Genomic DNA, 19878 nt, shown 5'->3' on the forward strand with positions numbered 1-19878 from the left:
TCCTGCCCTTCTTGTTCTGCAAGCGTTTCTTGTTGTTTTTCATAGTTCAAGATGTCCATTTCTAAAAATTGAAATACGAAGCCAAAAGATCCTTTTCCGTCTTGTGCTTCTTCTTTTTGTTCTTTAAGTCTCATTTTTAACTCTTCAAGGAGTGATGCCATTTTAAAAAAATTTAAACAACCCCCAATTGATTTTATTTTATTTCATTAGAATCCTCCATCCAGAGTTCCAGGAATCATCCAATAATCCAAAACTGTTTCTTGCTTCTTTTCTCACTTTCTCTTTCCAGGGGCTTTGTTCTCTTGTAACAAAGTTTCAGCTACAATGTATCTTTTGCAAGACTTGTTAAAAATCCACTATCAATTTTTTTAAAGTTCCAGGTGGTTTTTCCATTTTCCAGATTCCACCCTCTTTTTTCCTTTTTCCCTACGCTGCTTTCTTTCTTTTTTTAAATAAAGTTTTTAAATTATCCAAGAATCTTTATCCCTTTGACACTTTATTTTCAGCTAGAAATAGCCTATTAATGTCAAAGTGGATTAGTATCAATTTCTTATTCGAATTTCTTCTTCTTAATGTTCCAAGTCAGTTAAAACTGTTGATGTTAGAGGAAAAAAAGCCAATTCCGTTTCCCTTCCCTTTCTCTTTTGCAGCTCTAAATCCTTTTTAGGAATAGTATTAGTCTTTAAAATTCAGGTTCCAGGTCCCTTAAATAGATGTTCTCCACTCAACCCGGTCAGTCAAACTTTCTCCTTTAAACTTCCTCCTGCACAATCTTGTCTGGTCGGGTTCTTCTTTGAGGTGGCCATTTCTGACCACCACTGCAACCGCCTTTGGGAAAGGGAGTGATGGCCAGCCGAGGAGGAGAGATGCGGCTCTCCTCAATCCCGCTGACAGCTCCCCCTTCTTCACCACCTCTACCGGGTGGCTTCAGCCCTGAAACTGGGCAGCTCGGGGCGCTCCAGCGGCGAGCACAGATCAAAACCGCAGACAATTGCGATTTCAGTCCGTCACCGAAGAAGCCCAAACTGGAAGCAAATATATTGCCACATTAAACCATAGGTTCATCCAGACACTATGATGATCTCATGAAAATTGACATAATCTTCACTTTTCTAGAGGGAACCCAGTTGTAGTTGGCGTGGTCATTTAGAAATCTCTATAATACTCTGTCGCTCTTGCAATTTCCAATATTTTCATCACCAAAAACTCTTGTTTTAAAATTTTTCCTTCCAGAAAGGAGCTCAAGGATCCAGACCAGTTGTACACTACTTTGAAAAATCTTCTTGCTCAAATCAAGGTAATCGGGACTCCAGGATCACGGAGTATAAATAGGAACTTTTCTCTAACAGTCAAAAGGACAGTCAAAATGAAGTGTGGTTACTCAGTGGTGGGGTGTCTAGAGTGAAACTTGCCGAACCTTTCCTGAAATTTTTGCCCTGATCTGTGAATAGCGTCAGAACTAGATTTTGAATAAAGGTAGCTCTCGGTTAATGACCACTTGTTCTGAGGTTGTTGGAAGTTAACAACAACGCTGAATGAGTGGTATTTATGACTGATCCTCGAGGTTCCAGCTGTCACAGCAGTCCCATGGCTTCTCACAAGTAAAGACAATGGGGAAGCCGGCAAAAAGTCACTAGTCGGTTTGGTAAGTTTTCCTCTCCTGTCAGCAGCCAGCCCCAGTCCTGTTGCACTAGCATTGTGCCATTTGTGCACCAACCCCTACATGTCAGCAGCCATTGACTTGCAAATCATGTGGGGCTTGCAACTTCCTCCTGGCTTCCCCACTGACTTGCATTGTTAGAAGCTGGCAAGAAATTGAGAGAAGATCCTTGCTTAATGACCTGTGATCATTGCTTAACAACAGTTACAGGGATTGCTTAGGATTGACATTACTAAGCAGTGAAGTCACATGATATCTCGCTTTATAACCCACATCGCTTAATTATGAAAATTCCAATTAGTCATTAATCCAGGGCTTACCTGTAGCTATTTTCTTTTTTTTAAGTGCAAGCAGAATATATATTAATTGATTACAATACAAATAGATAAAAGGGCAATATATATTATGGACAGCAAAACATCTAAACAGTGGTAACAAAACAGTATTTTTAAAAGTAAGCTTGGGTGGGATTTTGAGTGAAACAATTCTTTGTTTAGCAAGAAGTTAAACTAAAATATTTAGAATGTGAAAAAAAATATTTCTGGCAGAAAACTTTCTTTCTGCCAGAAATACCTTCCCTTTTTCCATTTTTCCTTTGCCCATCCAACAGAAGACTACTAATATGTCTCAAATACCTACTACTGTTTGTTTCTGTTTGAAAAAAACTATTTATTACTCAAGTTGCTATCTGTCTTTTCACTTATCAGACCCATCCTAGTGCATGGCCATTTATGGAACCAGTGAAGAAATCTGAAGCTCCTGACTACTATGAGATTATCCGCTTTCCCATTGGTAGGCAGCTAGATATGGATTTTGCCTGAAGAAGTGATCAGCTCTGTTGAGTAAAAGAATTATGGGTTCAGTCAGTATATGTAGCTGATGTGAAAAAAATATCTTATTTAAATGGTTGGAGAGTAATCTCTCATTGGATTATAATAATGTTATGGAACTGGGGGAGATTATCTTCCATTGGGCAATTAGAACATCCATTATCTTTTTCATAGGCAACCAAAAAGATTTGCAGTATTCTTAACACTATTATAGCACAAATTAGGAGTGGGAAACATTTTGAGTCAGGGACCAGATGAAAGGTGTTGAGGACATCAGGAGATGAAAACCCTCTTGTATGTAAGAAAGGATGAAATGTTCTAATTTTCCAGGTGGGATATTTTGGAGTATTTTGGTGTTCAGTAAATTTTACAATCTATGCAAAAATTTGGGCATCAGAATAGTGGAAGGTAAGTTATTGATTTTTGGCAAGTGTGCCATTGAAATCAATTGAGGCTATTAGTGGGAGGCACAAATTGCCAAATAGGTGAGCTTTTTATGCTCCACTTCAAGCCAATGTTATTATAAAATAACACTTATTTATAATAACTTATAATAAATAAATTAATCTTCAAACAGTTACTGGCTTTTTGTTTTTCACAGGCTAACAGAGTTGCCTTTTGGAAATATTTTACTGACAGTTTCTACTAATTTTCTTAAAACTGAGGTCTGAGTTTACCTTCAGCTATTTTGATACTTCTAATTGCATTTACATAAACTCATGAACTATATATAATTCTAGAAGATTTTGTAGCTTGCATTTACATGTTTCTTCCCATGTGTCTTCTTTTCATTATTTTTAGGAGAGTTGTGAACTTATAATGAATGATAAGGTCAGAAAGGCATATGCATTTTTGCATTGTCTCTTGTATAATTGATCATATCTCTTCCTTCCACCTACTCCTGCAGACCTGAAGACGATGACAGAAAGGCTCAAGAATCGTTATTATATTACCAAGAAGCTCTTTATTGCTGACTTGCAACGTGTCATTACCAATTGTCGTGAGTATAATCCTCCTGAGAGTGATTATTGCAAGTGTGCCAACACCCTGGAAAAGTTTTTTTATTTCAAGCTGAAGGAAGGAGGACTCATTGACAAGTAAGGACAGTTGCTGGCTGCCTGGGGTTTCATCTCCATTTTATCAGCCACTCTCCAGCTTTTGAACAACTGGACATTTTTCTTGCTGCCTTTTGTCACACTTCACGCACAAGTAGATTTGACTGGTTGGACATCAGAAGTTTGCTTGATATTGGGAGAAGGAAGAGACAATATGCAGAGATATCTCTCTTCCTGAATAGACTGAGATCTGCCATCAGCCTCTTAAATTTCTGAGCCTGATCTCTCTATCCGTTGCGCCTGCATTTCCAGAAGGACATAACTCTTTTTACTATGGAAGGAGTCTGGATTGTCATAGAAGCTATGAGGTATTTGCTGCAAGTTGTTCCAGTTTTCCATTTCTTTGTCCCAAACTCTGGAACAGTTTCCCCAAAATTGATTTTTTCCATATATATTGTGCTTAGGTTCTCATTCTTCCATCAGCTTGAAAGAGTTGAAGAACTTCTATAGAGCACCAGAAGATTGGGGAAATTTTCCAAAGTTGATCCAGAGAATCAATGTGTTGTTGCACTTTTTTTGAGGTTCTGCCATTACTTTTTGACATGTGAATGTAGGAAAGGAGTAGTCAAGTGAAACCTGGAGGATGAAAACTTGTGGAGATTTCAAGTACAGAATTTTTCTGCCATTATGGACATAAATATTTTATAATCAACATTTAAAAGGGATATGGGCCTGTAATTTTGAATTAATTGATAGTCCGAATCTTCCCTGAAAATCCAAGGGAAAAAAGGAAAAGGAAAACATTACCAAAAGTATTCTATCAAATGGCAGAAGAATTAGGATTAAAAGATATATGGAGAGAAAAATCCAGACAAAAAACAGTATACTTACTATTCAGCACCACACACATCGTGGTCAAGAAGACTAGATATGTTATGGACAAATGTGGAAATCGAACATAATATAAAAGAAATAGAAATTGAAACTAACACATGGACGGACCATAATCCTATTAAAATAATTTGGAAAGGATTGAAAAAAACAAGATGGATGCTAAACAAGGAGATCCTAAAAGAAAAAGAATGTGTTAAGCTGATGGGAAAAAAAATTGGGAGTTTTTTCTGAAGGAAAATAAAAAACAACAAACATCAATTCCAAACCTATAGGACGCAACTAAAGCATATATCAGGGGCCTAGCAATTTCATATAATACATGATACAAGGGGAAAAAAGGAGAACAACTAAACTAGATACTCTTAAGGAGTTAGAAAAAACACTAGAAAAAACACCACATAATAAGACAGCAAATACGGAGATGATAATGATTAGGCACAAATTGAATATGTTAGTACAAAATGAATGGTTACAGGACATGAAAAAGATAAAACAGAATTATTTTGAACACGCGAATAAGCCGGATTGTGGCTAGCCTATAGACTTAAGAAAGAAAAAGAAAAAAGAGCAATTCAACAATTGAAGGATGCTGATGATACACTACAACATCAAACTGAAAAGAAAAAACATTGTTAAAAGGTTTTTTTGAGGAATTATATAGTAAGAAAGATGTACCAGAGGGAAATATCCAATATTACTTAGAAGGAAAAGGGCTACCTGCGATCCCGGAAGAGGATAAAGAAGAGATAAACAGGGAAATAACATTAAGAGAACTGCAAGAAGCAATCCTGAAACAGAAAAACAATAAGACACCGGACCAGGTGGTCTCCCAGGGGAACTGTATAAAACGCTCCAAAAAAATTAGAAATGCAATTATTAGAACTCTATAATGAGGTACTGACAACAGCAAAATTACCTAAGTCATGGGGGGAGACATACATAGCATTGATCCCAAAAGTACAGAATTTTTCAAATAGCCTTTGATTGGGACCATGTCTGAAGCCCATTCATTCCTTTAGCCAGTTTACAGGTGACTTAATGCTTGAATGTTGTTTATAGGAAAAGAACTTTTGTATCATGTTGAATCAGATCTGACTTCAAAGGAAAGAAATTATGGGAAGGAATTAAAAGGAGAATAGCTCTTTGCCGTTTTTTTTTCTTTTACTTTGTCCTCTTATTTAAGTCTATTGGATTCTGGGTGACTGATTTTTACAGAGAATTGTTCAAATATCTGAATGAAACTTCACTCTCTCCTAGAGAATGGTGATACATTTAAGATTACTTCCTCATATGCCAAATAAAAAAAATGTGTGTCCCTTCCGTGCTGTATACTGTTACCAAAAAATATGATCCATTCCTTATTATATTACTTCTGTACTTATCTCTAGTCTGGAAGCTAAGTCTTAAGGGTTGTAACTCTCCTGGTTTTGAACTCTGCCTTCATTGGTTATGACTTCAAGCCTCCCCATTGCTGGTGCTTTTCTGATTACATCAGCAACAATGGTGATTGTATTTTTCTCTCGCAAACATTCCCATTATGCACTCCACTGCACATAATTCTACGAGTATCAGCCATCTTTGTTATCTTGAAAGATATTAGGAGAGATGTTATTGTTTCATTTATGGCAACCAGTTTTACTGCTAATGAGATATTTTTGAACTCCCACATTGTTGGATCAATAATGGTTAACTTCCATGATGATAGGAAGATACATCATATTAATATATGTACTACTGTGTTATGGAACAGAGCTAACCCCCTCCCCCCAATTATTTATCAACTGAAAAAAAATGCCTATTATTTCTGGTTATTCTCCCTTTTACATGGAGTAAGACGATGAGAACACTTACTATCCAAAAATTATCAACTGTCACATATGGGCCCACGTTACGGTTTAAAAGATTGCCTTGGAGGGTAATGAAGGTTTTTAGTAGTTAGCATTAAATGGGAGGTACGGATTATCTGCAATCAGTGTCTGCTTTTTTTCAAAACTTTCTAAGGCAAGGGTGCAGGGCAAAAAACGGTGAGCAAAGTTAGTGTACCAATGACTCTCATTCAATTACCACTTACTTTGTTTCCTGTTTTATGAATTGCCTTCGCAGCTGGAAATCACTAAATACTTGCTCTAAAAGTCATAATTTGGTAAGAGCAGCACAATATATAACGTTTTGTTCACGATTATCCAGGTGCTTCTGTCAATGTTGAACATTTTGTTTCAGCCACAGACGCCAAGGAAGTTGCCATGGAGATTAAATCAAATGCTTTCTTCTGTTCCATCTTCAGCCCATGCACCCCCTCCCTTTTCCTTCCTTTTATAAGAAAAAGAATTGCTTTGTGTGCTTCTTTCAGGAATCATGAGGGGAGGGGAGGGAAGAGGAAAGCTTTTCAACAGTTAGCCACCCACCTTTTCTCTCCTGTTGCCTTATGTCCACCCCTTTTGTGCTTGAGTTGTACAATTGCAGGACCCGATTCTACCATTCTGGCCTTCCAGTAGTATTGCCATTCCATTTTTAATACATGAAATAAAAATATAGGACATGTCTAAGCAAAGAAGGTGTGCTCTTTTCTTTTATACTCATTCCAATTTTAAGAAATACTTCCGTTATTATTACTACTACTGTTACTTGGCTTAGTAACTGGTTTAAATGCTTTTAGAAGCTCTTTGATTTTGGGTAGCAGGATTCGTGATTTATCCTGATGCAAGTTCTACTACAGGACAACCACAAATAGGGAGTTTCCCATTCTGTTCATAAAGCAGGACTTTCTCATCGTAAGCAAAATTAAATCACCTCCCCACTTCCTCTAAGACTAGGTTTTATTCTTCTCTTATATTTCATAAGATACTTATGTTTATTTACTTCTTAGATTTATATCCAGTTTTTCTTCCAAGATCACATATCTGCATGTACAACACTCCCAATTTTTCTCAACAACCCTGGGAAGTAATTGGCACAAAAATAACGACTGGTCCATAGTACCTAATGTAAAATGCATAGGGAATGGCCTTGAGGGACAGGAGGAAAAGCCCAAAGCCTAAGACTAGTCAAGAAAATCTTGAGAAAAGTCACAGACATTCTCATCGACACTGCAACGAGAGTCCAGGAATGGGTTAAGGTCCTCCTTCTGATGTCATCAAGCTGAGTCTGCCACTATAAAAACACCAGCCCCTGGCTGGCCCGCCCATCTTTTGGCTCAGCTTCTTGTCTAAGAACTAGTCTCTGGAAGGATTGTTTTAACAGAGCTAAGAGAAGGTTTGAAAACTAAAATACTAGCAGAGAAGTTATTGCAAAGAGGAGAGCAGGGATCCGTTCTCCTGCAGCATTGAGGCTTTGGCGCTGCCTCACGAAGGGCTGCAGAACCAGGAAGCCTTTTTAAAAGCCTTCTTAAAAGCCTTCCAGGCAGCTCCAGCGATTGCGCAGATTGCTGCCGCTGCCACCTGAACCACTCCACAGCTGACTTCGGAGCTTTATTCTACCGCTTCTCAGCTGTTTCGCTGCAACTTGATCGCTCAGGGCCTATTGAGCAAAGGAGGTAACGAAGCCATTCTGGAATTCCTCCACGTGGCAGGCAGCCATTTGAATCAACCGGTGGCCATTTTGTTGGGGAAAACGCTTCCTCGGGGCCTCACAGTTTTTAACTTGCTTGGCTCATTGCATTAGACAGCACCTCATAGGAGAAGCTCAGAGCACCCTTGGTGTCTGTGCTGTTTGCAATATGGAAAGGGAAGCGCCCCAGCCTATTACCAAAGAATTGGAACAGCCCCAAGAGGCACTAGCCCCTTCGAGAAACAGGAAAATACAGAGAGCTCCTTCTACCAGCAGAGAAGTTGTTGCAAAGATCAAAGCCAAAGCCCTAGTTCCTTGAAAGTCTTCAAAAGCTGAGCTTAGCGCTGAGAAGAGAAGGCATGTTGATCTTGAAAACAGTTTGAAAAAAGGTTAGTACAAATGTAAGCCCAGATCAATCAAGTTGCTCACTCTGGGGAGGTGCATATTAGCCCTGAGATTGCTTCTAAGGGAGGGGAATCTGCTTCTGGTCACATGTTAGCATGGTCCCCTGAGAGAGTGGAGGAAGAACCCCAGGATTTAAGCAGGTCAGGGCCTTCCTTTACACAGGCTACATGGGGACCTGGCCATTCCTTCCCAGGTGGTCAAGGGGTTCAGGGTGGATTCAGGCCTAGGCCTGAAGCAACATACACCCCCACTGCTGCGGGCCTGCTCTCAGGCCTGAAGATCTCAGGGAAATAGTCACGGTAGCTATTAGACAGGGCCTAGCGGAAGGATTCAAACATTTCCTTCACCCTCGAGGGGGCCCAGCCTTGGTAACCCACAGGTTTCCACAAGGGGTCCCCCAGTATCAAAAGGATGTGCCTAGACATTGCTTCTCCTGTCAGCCCACCCACTCGGAGTGGAGGGAGGAAGAGGAGGGTACTTATTCCAAATCCTCTGACCATAGCTATTCTGGTCACTCGGAAGAGGAGGAAGGGGAACTTATAGATCCCAATATGTCTGAGGAGGAGGACCTCAGAATTGATAAGCCCCCTGTTGCAGGAGTGTTTAAACCTTCATTATTCAACCCTTGTTACACAAGGCCTTGGTCACTGTGCAACTCAGTCCTGAGGAGGTGGCCCCTGAACCACAAGCATCCACTTCTGCCCACTCAGATTCCGTTTTCCAAGCCAGTGGTGCAGGCAGAGGTTCTCCCCTCCCCCTTCTCTTTCTTGATTTAGTAAAGGAACAATGCACCTCTCCAGGGGCGGGACCTCGCCCGTCTGCTCATGACAGACAATTCTACAATGTGGGACCGTCCCTGGCCAGTGCCCTGGTCGTGCTGTCTGTAGATGCTCCGGTGCTGGCTTCATTCTCCTCTGGTACCCCCACCGAACCAGAGCATGTGCTCAAAACAGAGGACAGGCGATCCGAGCAAACTCTCAAACGCACACACCAGGCTGCGGCTTGGGCGATTAGAGCATCCACGGCAGCCTTGTTTTTTTTTGGTTTTTTTTAAACCAATTTTATTAATTTTCTACAAACAGACAAGACAAACAAAACATCAAAACATCAACTCTCTTATGTACATACAGTGTGTCGGTTGGTTCATCAGTTTTGTGCATTCATTTCATAGTCTCAATTGAAGTTACATTACATAACAACTCATATTGTCAATCCAAACTCATATATCCTAATATCACTATTAATAAATCATTTGACTATACTTTTAATCATTCATATTTTATGAGAGAACAAAACTTTAAGCCGTTTATTCTATAACAAATCATATAGTCATACCAAATCTATCCTAAAAACACTTTATAGATATAATGTCAAATAACATAGGCAAAAGAAAAGATAAAAGTATTCCTTGCTATCTAACTTTCTAAATATTCTATTATCGTATTTTGTCATCTAACCACTGATAAAAAAGATCCCAAATTTCATAAAATTGTTTATCCTCTTGCTCTCTAATTTCAAATGTCAATCTACTCATCTCAGCACATTCCAACATTTTCTTAATAATTTCTTCCTGTGATGGTGTTTTCTCATTCTTCCAGTTTTTAGCAAATACAATCCTAACCGCTGTTAACACATTTACAATCAGGTATTTCAAATCTTTACTATATGTATCAGGTAAGATTCCCAATAAAAAGAACTCCGGTTTCAAATCTATACGTTTTTTTGTCATTTTTTCCAACCACATGCGAATTTTAGTCCAATATTTTTTAGCGTTCTCACAAGTCCACTACATATGGTAATATGAGCCAGGTATCTGATGACATTTCCAGCATTTTGCAGATTTGTTCTTGAACATTCTTGCTATTCTTGTCGGGGGAAAGTGCCACCTGTAAAACATTTTATACAAATTTTCCTTATATGCTGTTGACATTGTCATTTTATAATTTTGAGACCACAATTTTTGCCATTTCTCTAAATCAATCCCATATCCAAAATTCTTCCCCCAAACAATCATAGTTTCTTTAACTTGTTCTTCTTCTAATTTAATTCCCAATAAATAACCATATAATTTTTTTATCACCTTCTCATCAGTACCCATCAAAATCTTATCTAGATCAGTCTGTTTATCATAGAATCCCTCTGTTTTAAAATCTTCATCATACCTTGAATGTATTTGCATATGAAAACCAATTCATCTTTATACCTTGTTCCTCTAAACTTTGTATTGATTTAAGTTCACCCTTTTCATCCAATAGTTCCCCATATCTAACTGTTTGTTCCTTCTTATAAATTATAGGATAGGAAAATGCTTCAATAGTCGATAACCAAACTGGAATTTTCAAATAACATTGTCTTTTATCTTCTCCCAGTTTAACCACAAAGACTCCCGTATATAATGTCTTCTAAAATAACCCTGTGTTTTAGTTCCCTTATACCATAAAAAGCATGCCAACCCAACAGCAAATCATGACCTTCTAATGTCAACAATCTAGTCTTTCTTAATGTTATCCATTCCTTAACCCACATCAAACTTGCAGCTTGATAGTACAATTCCCAATTGGGCAGACCAAAACCTCCTCTAATTCTAGCATCTTGCAAAAGCTTTAGCTTTATTCTCGCTTTCTTACCTTGCCATATATACTTCAACATAATTTTATTTAAATCATCAAAATAGTCTTTTCCGAGCCTAATTGGTATTGTTTGAAAGAGAAATAGGATTCTAGGTAAAATGTTCATCTTAATTGTTGAAATTCTCCCTATTAATGACAATTGCAAGTTTTCCCATTTCTTCAAGTCTATAGCTATCTGTTGTTTAAGTTTAATATAATTATTCTCTTTTAATGTGCTACATCTTGCTGTCAAATGTATCCCCAGATACTTAACCTTATTCGTAACTTGAATTTTCAGCAGGTCTGCCAGTTCTTCTCTTTGTCTCAGTAGCATGTTCTTTGTCAAAATCTTTGTTTTGTCTTTATTTATTTTCAAACCAGCCACCTCACCATATATCTCTATCTTTTCCAATAACTTTGGAGCTGTTTCTAACGGATCTTCCAAAATAAAGACTAAGTCGTCAGCAAAAGCTTGCAGTTTAAATTCTTCCTTTTTAATTTTCATTCCTTTTATGCTTTTATCATCTCTAATATTTCTATTCAACACTTCCAAAGTCAATACAAATAGCAAAGGGGATAGGGGACATCCTTGTCTTGTGCCTTTTCTTATATTAATAAAATCTGTAAGTTCTCCTTCCATCATTACCTTTGCTGTCTGTTTATTGTATATGGCTTCTATTGCTTGGACAAATTTTCTGGCAAAACCCATCTGTTCCAATAGTAATAACATAAATCTCCAGTTCACGTTGTCAAATGCCTTTTGAGCATCTAGAAATATCAAAGCCATTTGCTTTTCAGGATGTGCCTCATAATATTCCAAAGTATCCAAGATTACTCTCATATTATCTCTGATTTGTCTCTTTGGCAGGAATCCATTTTGATCTGGGTGAATAAAATTATTTAAGTATTTTTAAGTCTTTCTGCTAAAATTGAAGCAAAAATTTTATAGTCTGCATTTAATAGAGAAATAGGTCTATAGTTCTTAATTTGCAGTGGATCAGCCTCTTCTTTTGGAATAAGTGTAATATAAGCCTCTGACCATGTTTTAGGTATCATCTTCTTTGACATAGCTTCATTCATAACTTCAAGCAATGGAATGCTCAATGATTCTTGAAATGTTTTATAGAATTCTGCCGGAAGCCCGTCTGGACCCGGTGCTTTCCCATTATTTTGTTTCTTAAGTGCTTCAGTTAATTCCATCATTGTTATGTTGCTTTCTAGCATTTCTTCAATCTCTTTAGGCATCTTCGGTAGGTTAGCATTCTGTAAATACTGTTTAACTTTTTCTTCATCAATATTCTCTTGTTTATATAGTTGTCCATAAAAATCTCGAACAATTTCCTTTTTCTCCTTGTTACCATAACAAACTTGGCCTTGATCATCTATTAACTTCAATATTTTTCTTGATTCTTTCTCTTTTCTCAATTTATATGCTAGCCATCTACCTGGTTTGTTTGCGTCTTCAAAATAATTCTGTTTAGCATTTCTAATTTTCTGCGCCAATTCTTCTTTCTCTATTAATTCCATTTTATGTTTAGTTATATCCAACTTCAATTTAATTTCCTTTTCTGTGGCATTTTCTGTAATTCTTTTTCAAGTCTTTTATATTCCTCTTCCAAGATCTTAGTGGCTTGCCTTTTCCTAATGTTCTTTCTTCTTGTATAATCTATTATCAAACCTCTAACATATGCCTTCATTGTATCCCAAACATTCTGCAATGAAGTATCTTCTTTTTATTTTCCCTAAAAAGAAAAAAACCAATTCTTTCTCCATCCATTGTGTAAAATCTTTTTCCTTTAAAATAGTATTGTTTAACGTCCATCTCGATCTTTTTTTTTGTCCCTTCCATTTAATTGTCATTGGGCTATGATCTGCCCAAGTACTTGTTTCAATATTTGTTTCTTGAATATTAGATATTAATTCTGATGAGATCCAAATCATATCCAATCTGGACCATGATAAATGTCTATTTGAATAAAAAGTAAATTGTTTAGCTTTAACATTTCTTTCTCTCCAAATATCTTTTAAGGTTAATTCATCTGTCATTTTAAAAAAGATTTAGGGAGAGTCTTTCTATTTTGCTTTGTTGTTGTTGCTATATAATCCAGTTTATTGTCCACAATTCCATTAAAGTCTCCCATCATAATTATATTAACATAGTCCAGTCCAGTTATTTTCATGTGTAATTTTTTATAAAATTCTTCTTGTTTATCATTTGGAGCATAAATTGCAATCAAGAGTATTTTTATGTTATTGTCCATTATTTCCACCATTAATACTCTTCCATCTTCATCCGTATAGATCAATTTTGCTGGGATGACCTCTTTAATGTATAGAACCACTCCTCTTTTCTTACATTGAGTCAAAGAAGTAAATATTTTCCCTAATTTTGGTTGTACTAACAGTTGTTCATGTTGCTTTTTAATATGTACTTCTTGTAAACAAATTATATCAAATTTTAATTTCTCTAATTTATGAAAAGTTTTCCTTCTTTTAACAGCTGAATTAAGTCCATTTATATTCATTGTAATCAATTTTTTCCCTCCATGATTATGCTTTATATTTAGGTCTAACAGCTCTCGTGGATCTCACTTCACGCTGTTCTTTCCTATCCACCTGTCCACCTACTGCACCTTCCTCTTCTTCAATCTCCAATTGTTCCTCTTGAAACTCAATTAATGAGACCTCTTTCTCTGCCTCTGCTTCTCTCCTTCCAAAAAATTCTGCGTAGAAAAGTTTTGCTTTCTCAATTGAATCAATTCTATGTCTCTGTTCTTGCCACGTAAACATTAATCCTTCTGGAATCAGCCATCTATAATTCACTTCTTTATCCAATAACATTTTGGTCAGGAATCGATACTCTCTTCTCATCTCTCTCACTCTTCTGGGTATTTGTTTTAAAACCATAATCTCTTTGCCTTTGTATTTCAATATCTTCTCTTTTACAACTTGTAGTATTTGTGTTTTGGTGGATTTTTTGGTAAATCTAATATGAACTTCCTTGGTAGTTTATTTCTCATCTCATATCTTGTAAAGACTCGATATACCTCATCTATTCCCTCCATCATCTTTTCCTCTGTAATTTCCAACGCCTCCGCGAAAATTTCTATCATTATCGCAGCCAAGTTTTCTCCTTTTTCTTCTTCTATATTTTGAAATCTGAGATAGAATTCTGACCTCTCCATCTCCCACCTCAACATCCCACTTTTATCTTGTTCAACCACTGTTAATCTGCTATCAATATTTCCAATCTTCTCCTCTCTTTGTGCACCTTCTTCCTCAATTTTTTGGAATCTCTCCTCATACTTCGTCATCATTTGTTGAATATTTTCAATTTTTTCATCAGTCTTCCCTGTTCTTTCTTCAATATTCTCTATTCTTTGTTCAATGGCATCTGATTTTATCTTGAGATCTTGGATTCCTTGCATAATCATCTGTAAAGTCACTTTTTCTTGTTCTTTATCTTGCTTCAACATTGTCTGAATCAGGCGTTGTCCAGCTGGTGGGGAGGCAGAGGTAGAAGTAGAAACGCCAGAAGATATGGGTTTTCTGCTCATTTTGATGCTTCAAGACCTTCAAATTCTTTTTAGCTTTTAATCCAACTGGTAGAATAGCCAATTATAATCCAAAATGGAAAAATCCAATAATAAAAAGCCCAATAAAAAAAGTAGAAAAAGAAGAAGAAAATCTTCAGGTTCTTCTAGACCCTAATCCAATTATGAAGTAGTCCAAAGTGAAAAATGAAAAATAGAAAAATAGAAGGAAGCAAAAGAAAACCAACCCCCCCCCCACAAAAAAATAATAATAATCTTCAATCCAATTGGGAAGTCTCAATAATAAAAAAGAAAAAGGCAGAGTGGTCCAAAAATATAAATGAAAAAAGCAGAAAGAATCCCAGTAAAAAAAAAGGAGAAGAAAAGAAAAATAAAGAAAAAAAAATTCTGAGGCTATCCCTTTAAAATAAAAAGCAAAAATAAGAATATTACTAAAATTAAAGTTTACAAGGAGGCTGGTGAGTAAGGGTACACGACTGAAAAAAGATAACGAAAAAAAAAACAAAAAACACTGCACTCTATTTATTTGTCCAAGGCTCTTATTATGACTCTCTTCTCAACAAGCTTCAAGGCCAAGCCACAAGTGTTGAAATATTGATAAGAGTCCAGGAGAACACCTGTAATAATATTTTAGCACGCTCTCCCTCTATCTTATCAAATTGTAATGTCCTTGAGAAGTAGTCTTTTCATAGTTCTTTTCCAGTTCAAATGAAATATTTTCAAGCCTCTAGTTGGCAGTGTTACAAAGTTTCTTAATCCACTCCCCCCCCCACCAGCCAAAAAAACATTTATTTATTTTTTAAATTAAGCAAAAAGAGAAAGTATTAACATATATATATAAAGAAAAAAAAGACAATAGCCAAAGGGAGCCTCTATCTTAAAAAAATCAAAAAGGAGCAAATATATATAAGAGAAAATTCAGTCCAGTTAACTATAACGTCACGCTGAAATTCCAAAAAAAAAAAAAAGTAGAAATATAAAAAAAAATCCAAGCCTCAATTTGACATCTCTTTAAAAACGCCGCTCATACAGTTTTTGTTAAAAAAAAAATCTCACAGATTTCTTCTTATATCCAGAGTGTCCTTTCAAAACTCAGCTAATTAGCAAAAAAAAAAGTTTCTCACCCAGCCGACACACTTTCACTCTCAGCTCTTCCTTACCGGAGCTGTCCCGACTTCAGCAGCTATGGGGGCTGTACGGCAGCCTTGTTTTTTACGAGATTCTCTTCACGCTGGCTCCACCAGCTTCAGGAGAGGCTTCCGGCCACCCAATTCAGGGCACACCAGGACATCAACAAAATAATCGCAGCAGCGGATTTACAGCAGATGCCACCCTGAACTCTGCCAAATTTGCTTCCAGGGCCATGGCTTCTGTGACAGCCAGACGACTGCTTTGGCTGCACAACTGGCAGTCCGACTCTCGCCGAAAATGGAAGTTGGTATCAGCTCCATGTGCAGGTGAGAAGCTGTTTGGCGACGCCCTTGACCCTTATTTGACGGAAACCAAGGACAAGAGGAAGGTTCTCTCCTCGGCGGGGAAGAAGTCCTTGAGAGCGTTCAAGAGGACGACCTCCTCTCCTCTATAGACCTCATAGAGGCTTACCTCCATATCCTTATTTGGCCCCATCACTGCCAGTTTCTACATTTTTGTTATCAGAACACCCATTACCAATACCGGGCTCTACCCTTTGGTCTCTCGTCAGCTCCGCAGGTCTTCCCAAAGGTCTTGGCAGCCTTGGCAGCTTCACTTTGCACCATTCCAGTGAGGGTCCTATGCTACCTGGATGACATTCTCGTCCTGTCGCAGTCAATCCACTTGGCCCATCGCAACCTTCACATCACATCATAGACTCTACAAGACCACAGGTTTTCAATCAACATCAGAAAAGTCACCTTTCCCTGACACTCAGGTTGCTCCACCTTGGGGTGATTATAGAAACATTACTCTGCGAGGAGTTCCTCTCCCCGGATTGAGGGGAGAGCCTTCGCAGCAGCATCCTCCAGATTCGGCGGCTGCCCACTGTTCCGTTGTCTCTACTGTCCCAAACCTTGGGAAAGATGGATCTCCTGCATGGGGATTGTCCCTTAGGCTCGTCTCCATTCCAGGAAACTCCAATGGTTCTTGCTCCCGTTTCAAAGGGCAGGAACCAGCCATTCGACCATGAAGGTTCAGGTTCCTTCCCAGGTCATATGGTCCCTCACATGGTGGCAGTCCCGGGCCCTAGAGAATGGTCTCCCCTTCAAAGAGCCAGACAGGATATGTCTCACCACAGATGCTAGTCTTCATGGTTGGGGAGCCCATCTGGAGGGAGAAATAGCCCAGGGATGTTGGTCTCCAGCAGAAAGGGCATGCCCCATCAACTGGTTAGAGCTCAGGGCTATCTTCCTAGCCCTGAAACACTTTCGGAACAGGGTGATGGGTTAACATGTGTTGGTCATGACCGACAATGTGGCCGTAAAGGCCCATGTCAACAGGCAGGGGGTGTCAGGTCCAGGGCCCTGATGGAGGCAGAGCGCCTAGGGAGGTGGATGGAGAGACACCTTTTTTCAATCAAAGTGGATCATATCTCAGGGGTTGACAATGTCCAAGCCAACTGGTTGAGTCGGTCTGTGGTCAACCAAGCAGGGTGGAGCCTCCCTCCCTGTTTCTGGACTTGTCTCATTGATTCGGTCTCCCGACAGTAGATCTCTTTGCCTCCCCTCAGAATGCACAGGTAAGCACGTTCTTCACCAGGTTTCTGGCCTTTCCCCCGCTTCCCATCATTCCGGCAGTTATTTGGAAGTTGTTGGAGGAGAAGGTGGAGCTCATTCTACTGGCGCCCCATTGGCCCAGGAGACCCTGGTTCGGGGACCTGGTGACCCTGTCGGTGGCCCCTCCATGGAGGATCCCTGCTGCTAGGATCTCCCTATATCAGGGGGCATTATTACACCTGAACCCTCAGTGGTTCAATTTAACTACTTGGTGTTTGAGCAGAAATCTATGAGGGCTTCCAATTTTCCAGAAAGGGTGATTGACACCATCCAAGCTTCTCAGAAACTGTCTACAACTTACATCTATGATGCAACTTGGAGGACTTTCTGTACCTGGTGCATGCCTTTGGCCATAGATCCCTCTTCAGCTTCTGTGGCAGAGGTGCTCAGGTTTTTACAAGATGGCCTGGATAAAGGCCTGGCCCCTAACATGCTTTGCTGCCAGGTCACAGCTCTTTCCTCTGTGATTTCCTGGGACAAGTATGAATCCTTAAGCCACCACCCTTTGTTGCGTAGGTTTTTAAGGGAAGCATCTAACCTCTGACCTCCTGTTGTTCATAGGTTTCCTTCTTGGGATTTACAGGTTTTACAGGCTCTCACGAGGCTCCCTTTGAACCCCTCTGGTTTGTGTGTCTCCACATGTCCTTCAAAGTAGTCCTTTTAGTGGCCATTACCTCGGGCAGGAGAGTGTCTGAATTAGGGGCACTTTCTGTACAACAAAACCTGTGTCTTTTCCATAAGAACAGGGTAGTTCTTAGGTTAGACCCCACATTTGTCCCCAAGAAAAACATGTGGTTTCACCGGTCTCAAGATGTTATGCTTCCAGACTTCTGTCCCAGACCACAACACAAACTGGAACACAGATGGCACATGCTGGATGTGAGGCGGGCACTCTGAATTTACCTCAAACAGACAGTGGTTTTTCGAAAAATTGAAGCTATGTTTGTGTCGTTTCATCCCTCTACCTTGGGAAACAAGGTGACTTCAGCGACTATTGGTAGGTGGATTAGAGCTTGTATAGCCAAGGCGTACCAAACTTTGTGCCAGTTCCTAGACATATTATGGCCCACTCCACAAGGAGTGCCGCTACATCCGCTGCCTGGGCAACTCAAGCATCACTGAAGGAGATTTGCAAGGCGGCTACCTGGACTTCACCGTCGCCATTTATATGGCACTACCACCGTCGCCATTTATACGGCATTTATACGGCACTACCGCCTGGACTCCTTTGCTTCAGCCCAGGAAGTACCGTTTGGACGGAGGGTACTTCAGCAGGTGGTTCCATAGTCAGAGTGACTGACGAGCTGTGGGCCCTCCCGTGGACATGCAGGCTTTGGTATGTCCCATTCCTGGACTCTCGTCGCAGCGTCGATGAGAATGAGCGTTGGTATAATTACCTGAGAACGCCCTTTCTATCTACGCTGCAAGAGAGTCCAGCCCCACCCTGTACATGTGGTCATGATGGTCGGGGAAGGGTTATGTTAATTTCTTCTTTATCTTCCAGAGACATATTACGTCTGTCAAGTATCTTCGCCTGAAAGATGGGCAGGCCAGTCAGGGGCTGGCGTTTTTATAGTGGCAGACTCAGCTTGATGACATCAGAAGGAGGACCTTAACCCATTCCTGGACTCTCTTGAGGCGTAGATAGAAAGGGCGTTCTCAGGTAATTATACCAACGCCCAATCTCCTCCCTAGTTCACACAAAGACAAGTGAGGGAAGGGAAACATATTCAAATTTGCAAGGTGGATGGGATGGGATAGGATAATTGTTACAATAAAAGTCCTGACCTTTTGGAATACTGCATCCAGTTTTTGTCACCAGAATATGAAAAATATGTTGAGTTTTTGGAAAAAGTGCAGAGAAGAGCAACAAAAATAATTAGGAGGCTGGAGGCTATTAGTGAAAAGGAATAGAGGTGACATTATAGAAGTATTGCAATGTTTGAGGGGCTGCCACAAAAAAGAGGGGGCCAATCTTTTAGAAAGCAAGACAAGAATGGTTGGAAACTAATCAAGGAGAGAAGCAACCTAGAACTAAGAAATTTTTTGGCAGTGAGAACAATAAACCAGTGGAACAGCTTGCCTTCAGAAGTTGTGGGTGCTCTATCACTGGAGGCTTTTAAAAAGAGACTAGACAGCTGTTTGTCTGAAATGCTTGAATAGAGGTTTGGACTAAGAAGCCCTGTTATTTGTTATTCTATTGGTTTCATAATCTGGTTACCTTGTTGGATGACACCTATTGAGCATTCATAGTTAAAGGCCTTTCTATCTAAACTATTATGCTTCACTTTTCCTGTCCTGTCTTTCACATATCTGTCCTGTCTTTCACATATCATAGGATATAGTGTTCAAAAAGTCCTTGGAATTATTTGAATATTTTATATGAAGAAAATGTGATTCTGTTATCTGCTCGCATGAAGCATATATGTTTATTACATATACTTACACATTTCTAATAATTATGTCCTTAATTACTGGAGATATTGGTTTGTGTGTTTTGGTTGTTTACCCCTTCTAAACTTTTAAACTTTTTTGATAAAAACAAGTTGTGATTGAACTGTTCATTTTTTGTTTT

The 19878-nt window shown here is 39.0% G+C and overlaps 1 protein-coding gene across 2 annotated transcripts in view; it reads left to right on the forward strand.

The window, feature by feature from the left end:
* The window catches only part of KAT2A (lysine acetyltransferase 2A), a 34110-nt gene extending 27141 nt beyond the window's left edge, over window positions 1-6969 (forward strand). Inside the window, exons 16-19 of one of the 2 annotated variants that reach the window (XR_015745687.1) lie at window positions 1234-1297; window positions 2368-2452; window positions 3398-3913; window positions 4010-4306. Coding sequence is in view for 1 of the 2 variants with exons in the window: in XM_026669833.2 (XP_026525618.1) it covers window positions 1234-1297; window positions 2368-2452; window positions 3398-3591 (343 nt within the window). In the remaining variant the exon portion in view is untranslated. Of the gene's footprint in view, window positions 1-1233; window positions 1298-2367; window positions 2453-3397 lie in introns of both variants that reach the window. The other variant, XM_026669833.2, reaches the window with a different exon arrangement.
* Window positions 6970-19878: the final 12909 nt, after the last annotated feature.

The sequence above is a fragment of the Notechis scutatus genome, chromosome Z, assembly GCF_049901735.1.
Source record: "Notechis scutatus isolate UNSWTSFEM ecotype Mainland chromosome Z, rNotScu1.2, whole genome shotgun sequence".
In the NCBI taxonomy this organism is placed as follows: Eukaryota; Metazoa; Chordata; class Lepidosauria; order Squamata; family Elapidae; genus Notechis; species Notechis scutatus.